The 21,608-nt window shown below is 34.2% G+C and overlaps 4 protein-coding genes and 1 non-coding gene across 6 annotated transcripts; 2 read left to right on the forward strand and 3 right to left on the reverse strand.

Moving 5' to 3' along the window:
* Positions 1-6,860: 6,860 nt before the first annotated feature.
* On the forward strand, positions 6,861-8,590 carry LOC118042213 (probable pectinesterase/pectinesterase inhibitor 36). The gene is made up of 3 exons (XM_035049823.2): positions 6,861-7,088; positions 7,307-7,621; positions 7,784-8,590. The coding sequence occupies exons 1-3, from the start codon at positions 6,923-6,925 to the stop codon at positions 8,470-8,472; spliced, it is 1,170 nt and encodes a 389-aa protein (XP_034905714.1). The 5' UTR covers positions 6,861-6,922; the 3' UTR covers positions 8,473-8,590.
* A 1,090-nt stretch (positions 8,591-9,680) lies between these two features.
* TRNAE-CUC (transfer RNA glutamic acid (anticodon CUC)) lies at positions 9,681-9,753 on the reverse strand. Its single transcript has one exon. It is a non-coding gene; the product is annotated as a tRNA-Glu (tRNA).
* A 1,838-nt stretch (positions 9,754-11,591) lies between these two features.
* LOC118042214 (21 kDa protein) lies at positions 11,592-13,363 on the reverse strand. The gene is made up of 2 exons (XM_035049824.2): positions 12,690-13,363; positions 11,592-12,398 (listed from the first exon to the last, which is right to left on the reverse strand). The coding sequence occupies exon 2, from the start codon at positions 12,385-12,387 to the stop codon at positions 11,773-11,775; it is 615 nt and encodes a 204-aa protein (XP_034905715.1). The 5' UTR covers positions 12,388-12,398; positions 12,690-13,363; the 3' UTR covers positions 11,592-11,772.
* A 141-nt stretch (positions 13,364-13,504) lies between these two features.
* Positions 13,505-17,110, reverse strand: LOC118042212 (protein GRAVITROPIC IN THE LIGHT 1-like). The gene is made up of 3 exons (XM_035049822.2): positions 16,952-17,110; positions 16,732-16,788; positions 13,505-14,946 (listed from the first exon to the last, which is right to left on the reverse strand). The coding sequence occupies exon 3, from the start codon at positions 14,879-14,881 to the stop codon at positions 13,613-13,615; it is 1,269 nt and encodes a 422-aa protein (XP_034905713.1). The 5' UTR covers positions 14,882-14,946; positions 16,732-16,788; positions 16,952-17,110; the 3' UTR covers positions 13,505-13,612.
* Positions 17,111-19,321: 2,211 nt separating this feature from the next.
* Positions 19,322-21,322, forward strand: LOC118042216 (ycf20-like protein). Of its 2 annotated transcripts, none has more exons than XM_035049826.2 (3): positions 19,322-19,506; positions 19,712-19,919; positions 20,410-21,322. In XM_035049826.2, exons 2-3 carry the CDS (start codon positions 19,750-19,752, stop codon positions 20,876-20,878), a joined length of 639 nt encoding a protein of 212 aa, XP_034905717.1. In that variant the 5' UTR covers positions 19,322-19,506; positions 19,712-19,749; the 3' UTR covers positions 20,879-21,322. The 2 variants fall into 2 exon arrangements, with proteins under 2 accessions (XP_034905717.1, XP_034905718.1); XM_035049827.2 differs by having other exon boundaries at positions 19,323-19,506; positions 20,413-21,322.
* The last annotated feature ends 286 nt before the right edge of the window (positions 21,323-21,608 follow it).

Raw genomic sequence — 21,608 nt, forward strand, 5'->3', positions numbered from 1 at the left:
AAATTAACTGCCTTATATAGAAGCTGGGTGTTGGCTTGGTCGCGTAATAACCAATGGGTACATGCTTGTACAACCTTCTTTCTTGACAAAATATCCATGTACCGGTGAATCTAATTAATTTCGACGAGGAATAAGTCCCTGTCCCTCCTATGAATTTTTAGTTTGTGTTTGACTAGACAAAAAACGCGTTATTGAAAATTTCTTTTGCATGCAGTACTCATTATTCAAACGAAGTAAAGTATAAACCAGTGTAAATCTTCCGCTGATGTTTGGTAATAATTTTGAAGAATAAATAAAGAAAGAGATATCCATGCACAAGGACGGCTCACTTAAGGAAATGAACTTGGCTGGTCTTGGTTGGTATCTCGTCCTCCTCGTATTCTTGTAAGAAGTGATCAGATGTTCGGTCCCAACTCCCAAACACATCAAATTCATACATTTCTTTCGAGTTAATATTTAACGCATATATTTGGGTTTTCATGAGCTCCTTATGAGATCCAGTGATTAATTTCACACAGAGAGAGTGGAAAAGAGAAGAACACCAGCTCGTGAATTCGGTGTTCTCCTACGCGGATGGAGATAAGGAGATAGGCCGGAGATGCAGTTACCATTTGAGATGCCTCATACTGTCCATTACTAGTCAACGATTCTGCCCATCCTTTTTTAGATTAATTAACTATATATATTATTTATGCATTAATTTGGGTAAACAAATCAAAACGGTGGCTTGTTAGAATAGTCTTGCTAGCTGCTTTAAACCATGGGTAAGGGGGCCGAAGCTGCAAGTTGCAACGTGTAACAGTGCTCTCAGCATTTAATTATTGTAATTATGTTGTAAGAAGAAAAATAAAAAAGGATCTTTTGTGGTTTCTTGAGAGCCCACAGTGTAATTATAAAGTTTTTAAATTTATGTAATAATAAAACAAGATTATGATACATTAAGTATATTAATAATAAATTTATGATCATTTAATTAAAAACTAGTTATGTACGTTTTTTATTTGGAAGCATAATGATATAATTGATCAGAAACGGGTGATCAATGGATGCACAACAAAAACACCCAATTATTTTAGTATATTCTATATTCTGTAAATATTATCCTTCATTTTTATTTTCTTTTATAAAACTTTGAAACCAGGCCGCTAGAAAGATATATTTATCATCTTCTTCTTTTTTTTAACGTGAAAGAGGACTCTTCCAATAACGAAAGTCTTGAAGGTGGAGATATAATAACTATCATCCGACGCTCGATAGTTTTGGTGGTTGTTCCCATTATAAAATAAGAAATTTTTTATGTGCAATTTGCAAATATTCTATTTTGGTTTGAAATCTTCTGTCAAAACTAATAATTAAGCTGATTTCTCAATGATTTGTAGTGATCATCCTTGGTTTAAAAAGGAATAAATGTGGTGTGAGTTTCATCATCATCCTTAAGGGGATGTTTAAATATTTCAATAATATGCTTAACTAAATCATTTTATTAAAAAAATCAAGGACTGTGAGCTTAGCTCTTTGTGCGAACACGAGAGTCACTTTCCTTGCAATTATATATATATTCTCGCGTCTTTTTTAAAAAAAATTACATGCTTTTCTCTCCATAACGACTGGACGATGCAGCCAGCGATACAAATACAAGCAGAACTGAACTCTCTTGATGAGCTAAGGTTGTCGTTTTAAGGGGGAAATATCGTGCGTACGTGTGCATTGCATGATTACGTGGCAACATCATAATCTCCATGATGAAAAAACAGTGTCAACGACTTAAACATGGACTTTGACTTCCCGATCATCATCCTTATCCATAGACAGAAACAGCATCATCATTCAAAACTCGACAGCGCCACAGAACTAAACCATGGATCATACTTCAATTAGTTTGTCATCAAATTCATATTGAATTGCTAGCCTTAACCCTTTAATTCGTTGCGAATTATTTCCTTAACCACTTTTACAAGTTAGAATTTCATACTGAAGAGCTTCCTCCAGCACTAAAGGTATAATTGCTCAAGAAACAAGTTCATTTATGTCCAAAACCATCAATTAACCATAAACATGAGAGAAAGACATAGAGCCTAAATGTGAAAAAAAAAATATAGATGTAAGGATAAAAAGCTCATGAAATCTTCATGGACTATTAGATGGCTTATTATTCATTCAGTTAACCAAAATAGTTGACTTGAATTCAAAGATGAACTACTTGATGGAGATCTTTAATCACAACTAGCAACTCGGCATCCTTTGAATCTTTAATTCCAAGAAGGGCAGAGAAAAAGCTCAATACTAAGCTTTTATGATTGCGAAGAACCCTTCTAATACCAGCAAGTCTAGGTTTGCCAATGGAAGAACCATAACATTTCATTTTAATGTATAACATTCAGGGGGAGACCATGAAATCAGAGCTCTAACACTCTTGTTATTATCCATCAAATCTAACAACCATGAGAAATTAACAATTCAATAGAACCAAAAGAAAAATTAGAGAATAAAATATTGATCCTCACACACGGTCTTGTTAGAATTAGAAGAAAGATGGCATCATAGTCAAGTTACTTGCGATTGAAGAGTAATTCATGTCAAATAAGCTAAAAGGATCATAGGATTGCAGAGAACAACATAAACCAAACTTTATTTTGAAATTTTTCTTAGACAAGAGATTTCTATTGATGAAGTAAGTCTAATATATTTCTTGGGCAATACCAAGATATACCCCATCAATCAAAGAATTTAATTAGACCAGATGCTTAAGTTATTATGACAATGAATAAGTAATCCAATGATTCCTTATACACTAAACATAGTGGACTTTGAGAATATCCTGCCTAAACATGACTTCTCTAATATTGATTTTACCAATAATAGTTGTCCAACAAAAAACTTCAAACTTTGGGGGAACCAATCCTTTTCATACATCATTAAAAGAATCATTAAAAGAATTACGTGAATTAGGAGATGATAAAAAGCCAAACATAGAATTGACTAAATAAACACCATTATAATTTGGTTTCTAAATCAATTGGACAGCAAGACAAGTATTCCCCAACCACACATCATTCCAAAAGCTAGGGTCATGACCATTACCAACCACGACACAAACTTATTTCTAAACAATATTCTTATTTTTATAACAAACATTGACAATCCTAGACCATGTATTACTTTGAGTTCATATAGATTGGGGGCATTTTTATTGTTGCTTTCTGATTCGAAGAATTGGAAATAACATCCTTCACCTTATTTTTGGAAAATAAAAAGAAGGATGTTTTTGCGAGTATTATGTGCTTTTTAGTTGGGTTTTTTTGTTATATATATATATACCCTTTAAACAGCATCATTATATTGAATAATGTATGTGATTTAGATGAGAAATGTCTAATACCTTTGGAATCCAATTGAAACAAATTCATAGTTACGAGAAGTGGTAGATATTTGGGGAAGTAATTTGAGATTTGCCCAGATAATTTTCATTTACTAAAATTTGATTCGAGTAGCAAGTAGATAAAAATGAAAGTTTCGGCATTTAAAATAATTTTACTATTTTAGACCTTTTAATTTTATTTTCTGGCTCAGCCCTCGAACACACGTAATAAAGATTTAATTTGGAAGAGGTTTTATTTAGAATTTGATTAAAGAAAATTATTTTATTATATATATATATATATATAAAAGCTGGTCGATTATGTGCTCACAATAAACAAATGATTTACTCGCAATATTTATCTGCAGGTTGACAGCCCATTCAAGTTTTTCTTTCCTTTTTTATTAGTGGGACCACTCTGAGAAAATAGCATCTCGTTTCTTTTTTTTTAATTACCAGAACCCACTTTGAGGGCACATTTGGAAGGATTGGATGTATCACTTCTAAACAAAGTCGCGCAAATCATATTGGCGCACCAAAAACAAAAATAACATGAGTTAATATATATAGATAAAAATATTTTTCATTAAAGTTTTAAAATCTAACTCGAGAGTTAAATCGAGATAAGATTTAAGTTATGAGTAAAGAGAATTAGTTTAATAAACCCAAAAAAAATTAAAAATAATCAAAGTAATCTTGTTTTGACTATTGTTTTTTTTTTTTTCAAAAGTTAATGAGTTTTTTATTCATTTTTTATTTTAGGTTAACTTGGGTTTTTGATTAGGTCAGGTCGATTTAATTATTTTTTAATTTTTTTTAATTTGGACTAGTCTAGGCCCTGAGTTAACCCGTCAAGTCAGTCCTAATTTTATAACTAGGGCTATTGTAATATTATTAATTTCAACACTCAATATAAACTAAAATAATATATATATATAAAATAATTTTGACAATAATACATATTAAGAATAATTTTTGTTATTTTTTATTATCTTATCTTATTTATCTTTATTATCTTTATCTTTTTTGTCTTAGAATATTAATCAAACATTATCTTAATAATTTATTTTACTGCATATCACAACAAGGAATAAAATTTAATTTGAGAAGAGATTATATCTAGAATTTGTTAAGACAATAATTTATTAATATGGAGACCCATAAAAATGTAACAGTAAGAGAAATTAAATATTTTGATGCGTCTAACGAAGTTAACAGATTATTAAACTTAAATGGTTTTATCAGAGATTTTTTTTTTCTACGGTGAGATCCAATGAACTTAATTTGGACTCACATAAATACACAATTAATGAGGATAATTCTATCTTAAATCTCATTCTATCTTCTTCCAATAATTGAATTCAAGATCTTTTCAATGGAAATCCCAAGGGTGGAATGGGAGAAGAAGTGTTGGTGAACACTAAGAGCTGTCCAAGTTTGGGTGTTTTATTCTCTTTCTTATGGGTAGTATGCTAGCTTGGAATGCATGTGGTCTGGGTGGCAAGGACAAGAGGAGAGTTTTGAGAAATGTAATTAGAAAGAATAATATCGACTTTATTTGTGTTTTGGAGACTAAATTAGAAATCGTGGATGAGAAAATTGTTCATGCTGTTTGGGGACGAGAATATAGGTCTTGGTATGTTGTTCCTTCGCTGGGTTTATCTGGAGGAGTTCTGTGCATATGGAATCATTCTAATTTTTTGTGTCAACTCGTCTTATGTAGAGTTCAATGGTGCGAACTCGTGGAAAGAAACACAAAATCTTTTCATTTATCTGCAGCTATGAGAAGGGAGAAGAATGTTATTCTTTCTTTATCTATTAATGGAAGAACTGTCTCAAAGCCATTGGAGATCGATGAAGGAGGAAGTGGCAATGCTCTACAAAAGTCTTTGTTCTCATGAAAAAAAGGATCAGATCATCATGCTCAAATCTGTCGTTCAAGAAGCTTTCACCACAATATGTTGCTGCTCTTGAGATCCCTTTCTCTTTTGAGGAAGTTAAAGATGCTATCTGGGAATGTGATGGCGATAAAGCACCTGCACCTGCACCTGCACCTGATGGAATCAGTTTCTTTTTCTTTCTTTTTTTTTATTATGAAAGCATGGTATACAATCGGTAATGACATTTACAGCATGGTGCTGATTTCTACACATCAGGCCTGTTACCAAAAGGCATAAACAACTCCTTCATCACTCTTATTCCTAAAGTTGCTAGGTCAAATTAGAATGCTTGTATCAGGGGAGGACAGATACTGGATAGTGCGCTCATTGCTAATGAAGTTACAAGTTATTTAAATAAAATAAAGGTTAAAGAGCTACCTCTTCAAAACTGACTTTCATAAGGCTTTTGATTCTGTAATTTGGGAATACCTGGATGAATTTATGGCTTGTATAGGTTTTGGTTCTAGATGAAGGGGCTGGATTAACCCATATGTCTCGACGGTTGAGCTCTCAGTACTAGTGAATGGCTCTCCTTCTGAGGAATTCAAGATGGGAAAAGGTTGGAGACAGGGTGATTCTCTATCACCTTTTCTTTTCAATATTCCATGTGAAAACCTGTAATCAGTAGAATCATCTCAGGACCTTATGCTTGGAAAGGAAGACACTTGTAAATTGGTGGGAGGGTGTCTCTTTAAATATGTTTTAAACAACCTGCTCATATATTATCTGTCTTTATTCCCTATTCCTTTGACGATTTTAGCTAAAATTGAAAGACAGATTCGATTCCTTTTGTGGTCTGGGAAGGAGGAGGGTAGAGAAATGTGTAGTGTCAAATGGGCTTCGGTGGTACTTTCAAAATGTCAGGGTGGTCTTGGGATATGTTCCATTTTGGATAAAATAAAGCTTTGTTGTTTAATAAATAGGAGTTCCATTTTAGGACAAGGTTAAGGCTAGACTTAGTCTCTGGTTAGAAATTCTCAACAGAATCAACGCCAAAGGGGTTTTAGCTAGAAGGGGCATTGTTGGTGTTGTGGATGCAGTTTGTCCAGTTCATCTTCTGTCAGAAGAGACTCTGGAACATCTCCGTCTACTTATTGCTAATTTCTGCTGTGGGGTTATGTTTGTGCCCTTGCATGACAATTTTGTTTATGTTGTATCAGCTTTTCTCTGACCCTTTTGGGTTAGTTTTTCCTTCTTCGTGCTTTAATGTATTTGCCTATCAAAAACAAAATCACTTATTTGTTTTCCTTCAGAACTCATTATGATGAGTTAGACTTTCTAAGAAAAATCTGTGAAGAGTTTCTTGATGATTTTTACACTAAAAGTCATAGTTCATGAGAGAGAGCAATAACTTCAAGATTTATCAGGAAATTCATCGCTTGTTAACATATGGATGTCTGTATCTTTCAATTTAGCTCTTCCGTTTGTTTAAGATCTTAATTACTACATTTAGTTTAGCAAAACTTTTAGGAACCTCTTTACCTCTCTTCTGCTTTTATTATTTGTAATTACGCTAAATAAATATCATAATTAATATTAACATGTTACGATAAAAATTGCTTCTTCCCCTGGCTGTATATATATATGTATCACATATATAGATCGATCTTCAAATTAAACAAAAATGTCAAGTGCTGGTACTGCCACCATTTTCCTCCTCCTGGCCCTAGCAGCCACCACCACCTTTTGCCATCAAGAATCGGAGAAATTAGAAAACTTCCGAACCCAAACTGATCAAGCTAGTGAAGCTCTAGCTTTGAATGTGAAGTCCGGTAAAGGGCTGAAAAGGAGTAAGTATATCTTAATATGGCTATTTCACTTGTATATGGCCCCGTTCACAAAACTTTTTTTTTCCTTTTTAATGATAATTAAGGTTCTAAATTAACAAATACCTCATTTATTTTATCGTTATACTCTATGCCAGAAGCAATTTCAAAAGACGCCAAAATTCTCCGAGTTCCAAAAAGTTTGCTGGGGATTAAATTTCTTTTCTGATTTTGCATCTCAGGAAAACCTAACGGGAAACTTCTGACATCATGGAATCCAGCAAATTCGAAGGCGGATTACGTGGTGGCGCAGGATGGCTCCGGTACACACAAAACAATCAATGATGCCCTTGCTGCACTTGACAAAACGGGTGGTGACCGGAGAAACCAAAGGGTGATAGTCTACGTTAAAGCAGGGGTGTACAATGAGAAAGTGGTAATTAAGAAAAACATGGAAAAATTGATGTTTGTGGGCGATGGCATTGATAGAACCATTGTCACAGGCAACAGAAATGCTAAACGCGATGGATATGCAACGCACGAGACAGCTACATTCGGTAAGATCATTGAAAGTGGAGCATACATTTCAGATTGTACAATTTGTTGTTGTTTTTTGTCTTTTCAAGAGCTGAGAGCTAAGATCGAGCCCTGTTTCAACAATAATATAGATATCAAAATTTTAAGATTTGAATTACTAATTGATCTCCTATTTTGTGCAGGTGTACATGCAGATGGGTTTTGGGCTAGAGACATGACATTTGAAAACACAGCAGGCCCCGACGGACGGCAAGCAGTGGCACTAATGGTGAGTTCAGAGCAGTCGGTTGTTTATCGTTGCAGCTTCAAGGGTTACCAAAACACACTCTATGTACGATCCAAAAGGCAATTTTATCGCGACTGCCATATATATGGCACTATCGATTTCATATTTGGCAATGCTGCGGTGGTTTTGCAAAACTGCGACATCTTCGTAAGAAAACCAAATGAAAACCAAAAGAACGTGATAGTTGCACAGGGAAGAAGAAGCCCTGATGAAAACACAGGGATTTCTATTCAAGGATCGCGAATTAGGCCGGCCCCGGATTTTATTGGCGTCAAAAACATCCCTACTTTCCTAGGCAGGCCATGGAGAAAGTATTCCCGGACAGTGATTTTTGAGACGGACATTGATGGATTTATTGATCCAGCAGGGTGGTTGCCATGGGAAGGCAGTGTTCATCTTAATACATTGTTTTATGCAGAGTATAACAACATAGGCTGTGGTGCATCTACAGAACACAGGGCAAAATGGCCTGGCTTTCACGTGTTTAAAAGTTGGAAGGAGGCTAGCCCTTTTACCGTTAATAAGTTCATAAAGGGGAGCTCATGGATTTCTCAGACAGGCGTGTCCTATAAGTTGGGAGTCTAAAAGCCTCTCTTTTCGTCCTAGTAATGTGGTGTTCACCATAATAGTTGTTTCAATTAGCATCAAAAGTGTCCTGTAAAATAAATGGTATTTTTATAATGGTGAAAGCATGAGTTCATTGCAGAGTTCTATATTGTTAATGTCATATCAATTCAGTGAAAACACCCAATACAGGAACTTCTTGGATAATAGCTCTACGAAATTGAAGATTTTCTCTACGAAGATAATCTGTTGTTACAAAAAAAGGTAAATTCAATCTTAATAAAAATTAAAGCCGATAAGCTCTCCCCACTCTTGATTTATTGCCGTCGTCTCTGCCCCTCGACGAACTCTGCTTCTTCGTTGAGACCACCAGGATATGCTCCATCGCCTTCTTCGCAGTAGCCTTTGCCCATACAACCGATGTCGCCATCACGCAAAGAGCATCAGCTGAGGAATTGTAGACTCGATCACTTGCGACGGTTCTAGAGGTATCTAGAAGTCTAGAGATAGCAGGAGGTTCTGGTTATGAAGGTTTTGTTAAGAACTAATCTTCACGAAGAGCTTAAGTGTATAGAATGGGATTGAGAGTTAGAAGAAATGAAAGAAGAAGAAGGAGAAGGAGAAGGAGAATTCTGCAGATTACAGAAAGATTACTTCATTCAAAACTAACTCTCCTTTGCATCGTTGTCACATTACTACTACTATAATGCCATTTTTCTGTGTTTGGATTTTGGTGAAGAGCAACCATACATAGCCTGAAAATGGCTCATTATAATCTTGGAATGATAATTGGAATTGTAACACCATTTTATTATATGGGTAATATAATAGATAAAGAAAATTATGATGAATTTTATTTTTAAAAAATAGATAAAAAGTTCTCTTGTTTTCAAGTTCAAATAAATACAGAATCAAAGAGGAGTACAATGAAGCGGGTCTTGTGGACGGAGGAGAGATCGGAGAGTTGTTGATTAGAAACGATGTCGTCAAGGAGAGATTTGACGAGTTTCCATTCTTGTAAGAAGTGTTTTCGGAGAAATCTCTCTTACGAGTCGTGTTCATCTTCCGTTGGGGCAAGCATTAGAAAAAATTGAAGAGTGGGGGGTAAGAAAGGAATGCTCGCTTGCTTGCTTGGTCCTGGGATTGAAATTGAATTCCCGCCTGGATTTATTTAGCACTCCTTTTCTAAATGGACCCCACTGAAGCTCGAGATCGAATTTAAAAAACGTTTCCGTTGCCGGGACTTGAACCCGGGTCGCTCGGGTGAGAGCCGAGTATCCTAACCAACTAGACTACAACGGATTTGTTGTTTTGATGCAGCATCATATATAATTTATATATTTCATCAATTATCGACCAAACTAGTTTTTTCAACCATTTGAGTAGTGGATGCGTTCTAGTCCAACGAAAAGCATTATATACAAACCGGGCCTTTGGGTGAACTTGTAAAATGTTTACGCGATGCCTAGCTTGCTTTATGATCTCCACGTTATAGCCTCAAGTTTTGCTTCTTTTTTGTTTTTTGTTTTTTGTTTTTTTTTTTTTTTTCAACTAAAACTGAGCTTTAAAAACTATCATTTTAAGACATTAAAAGCGTACCATTTGAAAGCAAGCAATCTAAACAAGATACTTAATATAGTTTACTCAGATGACTAAATGCATATGATATTCATAAAAAGTGCAGGTTGGATGTTCAAAAGCTACTAAATCCCATGTTACCTATTTCTAGTCTAAGTAGATATAGTATTTCCTTACATGCATTATGTACTGTGCTGCATATATATATATATATATATATATATATATATATATGTTGTTGATAGGTTTTTTAGCATAAAAAAATTAAAAACTATATCACGATTGATCTAATTAACTTGACAAATCTAAAAAAAAAATTAAATGATTAATAAAAATATAATTTAATTAAAAAAAATCAAGACAATAACTTTTTTAAATATTAAAACGACAATAGATTAGATAAATTCTAGTTAATTTGCCAAATTCATTACTCAGGTCACAAAACCCTAATAACCTTATAAAAAACAAATAAAATAAAATTCTTAAACACAATTCTCATTTAACCTAATGTTGAAGAATGAAAATTAAAAACAAAATTCAACTAAAAATTAAGCCAAGTCAAATGGCTTGAATAACTAAACTGAATGCACATGTCTCTTTTATTCTAGCATGCGATCGAATAACCTCATAATACACAAATCAAAATAAAATATAAAACTCGATTATCAATCAACTCAATATTAAAAGATGAAATTGAAAAAAATAACTAAAACAGGATAAAGAAAACACGAGTCAACCGGCCTAACCCACGACTTTAGTTATAAGACCATGATAACTCTATAGAAAACAAATTAAAAAAAAAATTTAATTATCAATCAACCCAGTATTGAAAAATAAAATAATAAAAATATAAAAAAATAACTCAAATCAACCCGAGTTAACTAATCATACCCAAGTCAAGAGAACATGATAACTTTATAGAAAATAAATCGAAAAAAAAATTATAAAATTCAATTTTCAATCAACTAAGTGTTGAAGGGTGAAATTAAAAACAAATATTTAATTAAAAAATAAAATATATATATTAAAAAAAATTAATTAAAAATAATATATATATATATATTTTTTAATTAATTTTTTTAATTTAACCCTTCAACATTTAGTTGATTGAGAATTGAACTTTATAATTTTTTTCGATATATATATATATATATATATATATATAAAAGTGTTGATAATATGTTTTCTGGTAAAAAAAAAAATCATATAATAATTGACCGATATAAATTAATTTAATAAATTCATAACCTGAATAATAGGGGAATAAACGAAACCATTAGGCGATTAAAAAAAAAAACAGCATGAGCAGAGCAATAGTTAATTCCCCTCTCATTTATTCTGTTAATAATAATAATAATTAATAAGAAGCGGAGGTTAGACACATCTTTTAGAGGGATCAGGGGGCTCATAATGGAGGACTAGTGAGGTTTAAGGCTTAGAAAACCCGCTCTCTCAACTCTAATGTCTTTAAAGAAAGAAAGTAGATTTAAGCAAGACTCGCTATTTTAAACCGTGTAGGATGCAGGCAAAAACTTTCTTACACGAAACGGAAAAACAAATGATAATGTCAACATCTTACGCAAAAGGATGAGATTACTGTTCAGTTATTACTGGTTCTTGAAGGTTCTTTGTTCACTTTGTATACAATTATACAGGAAACTGACAGAACCTCAAAACCACACAGTAAGAAATCTTGAACTGCAAAGTTTGATTCAGAAAGACAAGCAAGGTTTACATGTATCCTTATGGCTTGTGCTTTGAAGCGTACCGGTGAAACAAGGCTAATGCATTGCTAGCAGTCTGTGCCACATTCAAAACCTTGGCCTTGATTACAGCCTTTAACTTGTTCATATCCTTCCCCGGTAACTCATCCACACAAGTACTGGCATCAGTCATGGCAGAGCTTACCCAAGTCTCGAAATTACTTACATGCCAGAAGACGTCACCGCCACCCGCAGCACCTGGATGTTCCAGGCGATGGAGCTCTCTAACTGATTGGCTAAGTTGATCCACGCTATCACCAATTTGATCCAAGCAGTCCTTCACAGCCTGGTAATCCGTAGATTTCATTGCCTTGAGCTCCTTGACCACTTTCAACATGAATCTTCTTGTTTGGAGGGCCTTGTATAGGCTCACGGATAAGGCAGCTTGGGCTAGTTGTTGAGGGGTTTGTATTGTTGAGTTTGCAAAGACTGATAGGTATTGGGTGCATAGTGATGGATAAAGGGTCTTCGTGCACGCAGTCTCGATATAGGCCCGAGGCCGGGAATGCCTGGCAAACCTTGCCGGTTCCACCGTGCCTGAAATGCAAAGTATGGATAGCAGCAGAAGCGGTATGGAAAGGCCGAGACGATTCATTCTTGTTGAAGCTAGTAGAATTGAAGGAAAGGAAATGTGTCAACCACAGAAATGAACTTTCCGTTGAGAGCAGAGGAGTGGGGTAAGGCTGTATATATAAAGAGGCTGTCACAGGTTATAACTTCATAAACTTGGATCTATCTTGCACTTTACTCGTATTAATCACAAATAATACTCAATTATTAGTCCTTGAAAGAAGCCTGAATAGAAAATAGGATTATGCCTATCCGGGTTAGTCAAATGATTAGCCCTAAACCTGCATTATCGAGAGTATCTCGGATCTGCAGTAATGAAAAACAAACCTTGGCACGAAGATGATGGTTATCCGAACCTTCATTTTACCATAAAACACTGGCAGGGTTTCTCGGGAAGGGGCACGCGCGTGCATTTTGATGGTCAACATTTTAGGTTCTTCATGTTTCTTAATGACTCAGAAAGTTGGATCCATTATACAGTAGTGGCGAACTGCCGATTCCTTGTTTGTTTCCTGCCGTTGGATCGGTTGCACTGGAGAGGGTTCAGCGATGCCCGTGGCGACCTGTCTATAAACATGGCAATAGCTGTTAATTTCTGATAAACAGTCTGGTCAAAATTATCTTTAAGAAATAAAGTTTTTTTTAAAAAAAAATCTTTCAAAATATTTTTTACGATATATTAAAATAAATTTTATTTTAAAAAAAATTATTTTTGAATTATTTAACATAAAAAATAATTAAATTTTATAATAATCACGGTTAGGCAGCAGAGACAAGCCGTCTCCCAATGTGACACCTCGCAAATCATGTGCTTCTGAACCTGAGTAATCTTTCAGCAAAGATCAGCCACAATCTCTATCAAATCTACTTTTTTTATGATCCTGTGGATCCTTGAGCATATCTTGCATTGTTCTCCAGTAACATGATTTGTCTTGCATATTATTCAATCCAAGCATCTATATCCTCCCAGAGATTATACCGCAATTCCAAGCGAGATGCACCTTCACAGAAGCAAATGGCACTGATTTTCTCGTAACAATTTACCGATTTACTATCTGGAACATACAAAACCAGACAAGATCATGAAGCAGAGACACAGAGTGGGGCAGAGAAGATATGAAAGCTCATCTCTTCTCATCTCATTCAACGAGAAAGACAATTACATAAATTACAACATTATAAAGGAAACACAAATTGAATCCAAACACACCACATAAACAACACAGCAAATATTTGTTCAGGTTTGGTAATCATTCGGCAACCTTCACACCTGAGAGATAAACACGGCTCTGAATCACACTGCCTCCTATCCAAAACCCAGGCATAACCATTAGACCAACCCTAGGTTTTGGATCATTTTCATCTAATATCAGGTTTTTTACAACACTTTCCATATAAACCTCCGAGAACTCATTTCCTCTCTTAACCTGGAAGACCTTAACATTTGGATCAAAGGAATAAGCCAGCCTGTGCAAAAGCCAGATCGACTTGGCCAGTTTCAAGAACACCTGGTAGAAGGGCGTTCTTGGATGCCCTCCCCCATTTATATAATTTCGCTGATCTAAATTTCCAAAGAATGAAGCCTCCATCTTTGGGTGAACCACCACCAGGTATTTGCTCCTGCAAAATTTCCCAAAAGCAGAATCTGGGTTCTGACCTAGCATGTCCAAAGGATCCATTTCCCTCATAGAAAGAAATTGGTGGAAGAAAGTCTCCTTTGAAACTGCCCCACTGTCTACTTTAATTGAGAAGTTCTCGTGCTGAAACCCACTAAACATTCTTTGACATATATGAGACTCAAATGCGTACTTTTTGTGGGCTCTCTTTGCATAAACAACGTTGGATTCAATGGAGTTAGCTGCAGCATCAAGATCCCACCCAGCTGCTTTCATCATGTTGATCAATGGTTTAGAAAAATCATGAATGGCTTTGAAAGCTGTTTCTACCACAGATATGAAGAGATCCGGGGTTAGATCCACAGAATAAAAACCACTTTCATCTCCAGAACCCTCTGATTCTTTGGTTGACAAGCCCCTGAGTTTAAGATTCTTTTCCAGTTTTGCTCTTTTCTGGTTTGCCTCCTCAATCATCTGCTGCAACTGAAGAATCTCAGAATCTTTATTCTGAATTTCAGATTGGAATTTCTTCACCATAACCTCATATGTTTTGAGCAGGCTCTGCTGTTCTTGGATCTCTGCAGCTAACCGAGAGTCCTGAGGAGAAACACATATTGGCTTGGGGTTGTTTTCCCTGTAGAAATGCTTGAGCTCGGATAGATTTTTCAGCTCGGAAATTACATCTTTGTCAGCAGCTTGTATCTTATCAGGATCGTAGGGAGTATGAGCAGATTGGAGCTGGATGTAAGCTGACTTCAGAGAGGAGATGTTGGTAAATATTTTGGATATCAAGGCTTCCAAAGCTTCTGGATTTTGATTTGCAGAATCTTCCATGGGTTGAGGGTGGACCTTTTGACTGTTGCTCTCGCGGGGTTGATTATCTTTCAACCCAGTGGGTAGCATATCTACTTTCAAAGGATGGGCAATCTAGTTGGATTCCTTCTGAAAATACAACAGTGTGGCACAACCTGCAAAATCTCACAAAAATATTAATGATATCCAAGACTATCAGCAATGCAAGAAGCCACAACTCAAGCAATTCCCAGTAATATTTCACACATGCTAAATCCAAAATAAGCCTAAACTACGTCCACATTACAAAGCAATATTTCAGATATTGATCGCATTTCTAAACTCATCTCAATTCTGGCTCATGCACCATTGAGCAACCGGGATGAAGAATGTTGTGTTAGCACATAATGCAAGAGAAATCTTGTGAACAGTGATCATTTCGCTCCAGAGAGCTTATGAAAAATGATAAAAATGTTTGATGAATAGATTCGAAAATAGAAAATACTGCTTCCTGTTGCTTACTATACTCCACACTTACAAGGTGATAAAACATTATTAATGAAAATTTTAGGGGGGGGGGGTGTCCATAAAAGCAACTAGTAACAAAGGACTGAAGAAACCAAACCAAAGATGTCATAAGGCATATATCAACATGATCCCAACAAGGCAAGAGAGTCACAATGCCAGAATACCACAATCAATCACTTCTTTTTTTAGTAAAAAATTGCACTGGCAGGATTTGTACCAAAAACTCATTCTGGCCAAAGCCCTGATTGATTGGAGACAAATCATCCCCTTTAGCACTTGGACAAGAACCTAATGGCCTCTCAATCACCAAAATGATTGGAGGGAAATCATTCTATGCTCGACAGGTGAGCCCATAAAGTCAGGAGCCCAGAGACAGTACTCCAGCTAAAAACTTAATATGGTTAGAGAATAATGAGAACTACACAAGTCAGGGATTGACCTGGATCACAACAAGGCTTAATGATGTATGAAAGATCTAGCACCAGCTCAGTTACTAAACACTCAATCTGATTGCAGGACCTTATTTTGGCACAACCAGCTGAAACTATAAGAATTTTTTGGGCTAGTTTGCAAAAAAACAAATTTTAGCTCTCTGAGTTTGGAAGCAAAGGTAAGGCTGACAAAAAGAGAGAAGTGAGTAAAATAAGAAGAAAAGACTACCAAGCATCAATCCAAAAGGTCCTTTATCATAAAAGATATGCTGTTGACTACCACATTATAGCATCTGAAGAGAAATTCTCAAAGTGAGTCCACCTTGAAAACAGACCTATTTTACATAATTTCCTCAAACTTACTTCTTTTTCCAAAACCCCAGATTTGATCGCTTTTTGTCATCAAGCCCTAGAATGAAATAACTCACTTGACTAAAGTCGATCCTAGGTAGAAACTTGGAGTGAAGTGAAGATTCAAACTTTACATATATGTGAGCTTCTGATAACTCACTTAACTGATGTGAAATCTCAGTAGAAACATGCATAGAAAAGACAAATTCAAACTCTTATGTACATCATGCGCTTGCTGCAAAGACGTGTCTAAGACTCCAGACATGACATGTACTCCCAGATTATACTCAGTGAAACCACTTATCAGCACGTCAACCATGCGCATATGATACAGTGATCAACTTGATTCGGAAAAAGGCAAGTCACAGCATGGAACAGCAGTTGAATCATCCATAGATCAAGCTTCGAGAAGATGTAGAAGAAACCAAAAAAGAAAAATACACAAATAACTAGTATGATAAGGTCATAATCTAGCAGTTTCACTCTTTCTGTAGCCAAAACAAAATCAAAACTAAAACTCTTCAAAAACATTCATATAAGTTCAAGTTTCTGTGCCGTAGAATTATATTCCTTCTCACTTGATAGCTTATTTAGAAAATGAATAAGAAAAAGTTCATCCGAATCATAAACCACTTTGAGCTGCTTGCTTACCTATAAAGATCAGAAGGCACCCTCAGAATGCACCCAGCTAACATAATACCCGTCAACCTAAAATAAGAAAAAACAAAACACATCCAGTTCATTGTCATCGAATCTTGAAAGTTCTATCAAAACCCTAAAAGTAAAGCACAAAAGATTCCAAATTCAGTACCCATCCAGTTTAATTGGGCGTACAGGAAGTTAGATTGGGGGGGCGAAAGAAGATAAATACCTGATCGGAGATGTTTCCGGGGAGTGACCGGAGGTTTGAAAGGCAGGGAGTCGATGAATGTAATGGAGAGTTTGGTAAAGTGGAGGTTTCAACAAAAATATACCTATCTCGGGAACTCTCTCTGTTGCTTTACTAACTTTCTATTTCTGTGTTTTTTTATTATTTTTTTATGCGTGGGTTTTTAATAAATAAATAGATAAAATCGTTGTCTTTATTTTGAAGAGAAGAGGAAAGTGTAGGTAGCGCCGTGCTTTTTGAAAATTTAGAATTATTTTATTTTAAAATAACTCTTTTATTATTTTAATATATTGATATTAAAAATAATTTTTTAAAAGTAAAAAATATATATTATTTAAATATATTTTAAAAAACAATTATTATTATAATTTCAAAAATCACCGTAATGTTGGTGTAACCTATGATGATGAGTCATCAAAACATCCAATCTTATTTGTTTCCATTCCCGTAATAACAATGATTGAAGATTCACTATTTCATAATAATTCACCATAATCGCTTGTATCCCATGCTTTCTTTTTCTTAACTCTTTCATCTTGCTTAGAAGATTTTTTTTTCAATTAAAAAAGAATTGAAAAGATAAAGGTATTCATTGGTATCACTATGGTTTCTGGGTTTTCTGTTTTTTATTTAAAATAAAAAACATAAAACTTGTTTGAATTACCTATTGCATATTTTTTATATAAAAAAATAGTGTTTCTCTTATTTGTTGTTTATGCATGATGAGATAAAAAAAAAAATAAGAGTTTTATTATATAATGTCAAGGTGGAACCATATGCAATATAAATAAAAAAAAATCTAATAATAAAAGTTTGGGATTAAAAATTTGTTTCACCTGTTATCCTCAAATTTGAGTCTTTGTGATTGCTAATATGATAACTACTAGAGATTTACATAATCGTTAATTTTAGGATTTGTAGGATTAATCGAAGTACACGCAAGTTAATCTGAATATTCATATTAATAATAAAAAAAGTTTAATATGGCTAGTTATTGATTTTTTTTTATTTAGTTTATAATTTATGTGATAAAATCGGACTGTGATGAGTTGTAAAATACATGACTGATGTCGTTTGTTTTATGCGAATCTCCATTTCTAACTAAAATTTACTTCATTTTCCTGTAGAGTAAACTAGAGAGGTGTAATGCTACGTCAAATGTTGTGCCAAAAATTTTACGAATATAAGAAATATATTAGAATCATGGAGAATTTTTTGGTGGCTAACAGATAAATACTGAAATTTTTCAACTTAATTTTTTATCTAATTTAAAATTTAAATTAAATCAAAATTTATTGTAGTGTTAAATATGTTGTTAGCTTCTTTTTAAAAATAAAAATAAAAAAGTGCATGATTTAGGGATTTTTTTGGAAGTGTGGTTATAGTTATTTTTTAAAGTGTTTTTCATGCTAAAATGCTTCAAAATAATATTTTTTTTATTTTTAAAAATTATTTTTGAGATTAATACATCAAAACAATCCAAAATATAATAAAAAATAATTATTAATAAAATATAAATTTTAAAAATAAAAATATAACCACATCAAATGCTTTTCTATTCGGTTAAAAAAAATTAGACAGGTGAACTTTACTTGCTTGGCACAAACACATCTAGTTTCCTTTTTTTTAAGGTTTGATGCGTGCAAACCCGGGCAAGCCTAGAACATTCTTTGAACCCTTCTCTTCCTTTTAAAACAAAACCCTATTTATATAAATAATAACAATACGAACAATATTTGAAAAAATCATTCAACTATACTCATGGTTTTTAAATAAAATAATAGTTTTGTACGATAATATTTGCAAATTACTTTGAATTATTATGTATGAAACTATACAACAATTTCTTTTAAAAAAGTTACATATGAATGTTCAATGAAAAATAAATAAATAAAAAATATTATTTACTATTTATGGTTCCTTATATTTTTTTCCTGAATTAATTATTGTTTAATCTTTTTCAAGCAATCATAGTTGAAAATTGCTTTACAAATCATTAAAAGTTTTTATTTGAATCTTTTTCTCATCAAAGTAGGAAAAAAACTAACAAATTAACAAACAAAAAGTTGCGGATAAAGAAATATATGTTTTTTTCTTTTAAATTTAAATCAATTGAATTTTTATCATTATTTATTTTAACTGTTTTAAGTTTTTTTATTTAAATATGAATAAATAAATTGTTAATTAAAAAATGATTTCACCAAGATAAAAACAAATTATAAATAAAAAATATAATTTTTTCAGGAATTTAAATCGTTATAATTCTTATAAATATTATTATAAATACTAATATAGTTTTTTATTAGTTATTATATAAAAATGCATAAAAAACTCCAATTTTAAAAGAAGGAACCAGTGCCTTCCAAACCAAAAGCAAAATGGAAAAAAATGGATATAATTCTTTTTCTATCTTGACTCTCATGGAGTTCAACTCCAAAAACTATTAAATTCCACAGGAGAGGAAAGATAAAGAGAAAGAACGGTACCGTACCAAAATCTTCCACCTCTTGTCCACCATTGTCAAATTCTCTTCCACCGTAAGTTTCTTTCTTTTCGCTTTCAAATCAATTACTTGTTTGTCTCCTTACTTGCTTAATTAAGCAATCTAATTAGGCATTTCAGAAAATTATAATGACTGTGCTGAATTGCAAATGAGTTAATTTTGGGTTAGTAAATGACTCGTTCGATTTGTACTGAACCAGACTCACTCAGCAATCCTATGATGGGATTTTTTTTTGGCAGGTTTACACTGTTGGGTTCCACCATTTATTTTTGCGGTAATGGCAACTACTATGACGTTGCCTAATAATCCGATAAAATCTAAGCTTTCGACTACAAAGTGTTTGAAAACAGTAGGATTTCATAGAACTGCGTGTGCTTCTGGCCGGAAATTATATTCTCAGTGTTCTTTTGTCCATGTGGCTGAACCCTATTTGGCCAAGAATTTTTGGTAAGCATCCAACACGATTGTTTTTGAAGTTAATTATTAATGTTGTTTGTGCTGCTCGGCTAAGGTGCTTAAAAATGAGTCTTTTATTTATGGTTTAATGAGTTTATAGAGAAATAGTGCTTCGAGTGGAATCGAAAGTTGAATGCCATATTTAGACTAGACGATCACTTTGTTCATGTCTAGGTTTTGGTAGATTTCTCTGAGCAGCGTGTTTATTGATAGGGTCCTTAGAGTAATTGAGGCGCCCATGATTGATTTTACTTGTATGGGCAATCAAAGAAGTACCCTCAATTTCTAACAAATTACTTGCTGCTAACTCATAGTTTCATGTGAAGTGCACAATTGTTAGCAAAGTTGCTGTAGTTTCTTTGCAACAACAAGTAATGTTTACATTATGCTTTGGTATTATGAGGTGTGTGAAATTAATCAGGGTCATATTGTTCACATTTGTCTCTTGATGTTATTAAGAGCTTCTCTTTGAATCGTTAAGCAGGAGGGATTGGCAGATTAAGAGCAGTGTAGATGGTAGTGGATTGGATCCTTCTTCCTCGAGCAGTGGTGGTGGAACACGATTAGTTAGGGCAATTCAAGCTTTCCAAACCAGGCTGGGTGCAAGAATCCGGGAGATAAGGAAAAATCTTCCCATGAAATTACTCTTTTTCTTGGTGGGATTTTATTGTGCAACTGCCTTTGCTACGGTTATTGGTCAGACAGGTGATTGGGACATCTTATCTGCTGCCTTGGCGGTGGTGGTTGTGGAGGGGATTGGAGCCCTCATGTACAGGGCTTCTTTTCCCTTGGTCAAAAGTATTCGGAGCATTATCAGCGTGTTTAATTATTGGAAAGCTGGCCTTACTCTTGGTCTGTTCTTGGATTCATTTAAATATGAAATTGACAAGATTTCGAGCTTCAGTAACTTGTTCGATTTTGAAGTGGATATCTTCTCTCTGTTTTTGTGAAAGTTGTCCGTTTCAGATTCTATCGGTCAATATAGTTTGCCCCTAAGCATTATGAGATGACTGTACATATAAGTCAGGACTTGATTGCACACATGCGCTTTGCAAGTGGAAAGCTCTGCAGGGTCAACAGCACCTGGGTTGAGGCATGCCTTCCTTATGGGATCCCTTGTCTGCCTTCCAAGTTCCATCAATAGTAAGCATGATGAGTTGATTAACTGAAGATGGTGTTTCAGCAATTTACTTTGAGCCATGCGATCCTCGTATAGTTTTGATTGGTTGTACGCCAACATATGGCTTCTGTAGATACATAGATTTATATGATGGCTGCAAATATGGATTTTTTATTCGTTCAGTGCCTTGCATCTGACTATTCTCTCTTTCTGCTGTGGAAGTTGCTTTAAGTATGGAGAATACAATTGGATCTGATTTCATTTCAGGATTTCTGGATAGCAAGGCTTCCCCACTTGAAATGGGCTATGGTTTTACATAGAGTTGTGTTCATGCCTATGGCTAAGCAACTGAGAGGAAGGGTACTTATTTCACACCAGGATGGCTATAACATGAATATTTTCCATTTGACAGAACACTGTGATTCACTGTAGTTTAGTTTATAGGAATTGATCAGTGCAGATCATACTCAAATGCTTTGGTGAATCAACTCTGAAGGAGAAAATTATAGATGCAAAAGTGGCAGGCCCATTGTGCCAATATTGTTTTCTTCTCCAACTCA

The sequence above is a fragment of the Populus alba genome, chromosome 2 (assembly GCF_005239225.2).
Source record: "Populus alba chromosome 2, ASM523922v2, whole genome shotgun sequence".
Taxonomy (NCBI): Eukaryota; Viridiplantae; Streptophyta; class Magnoliopsida; order Malpighiales; family Salicaceae; genus Populus; species Populus alba.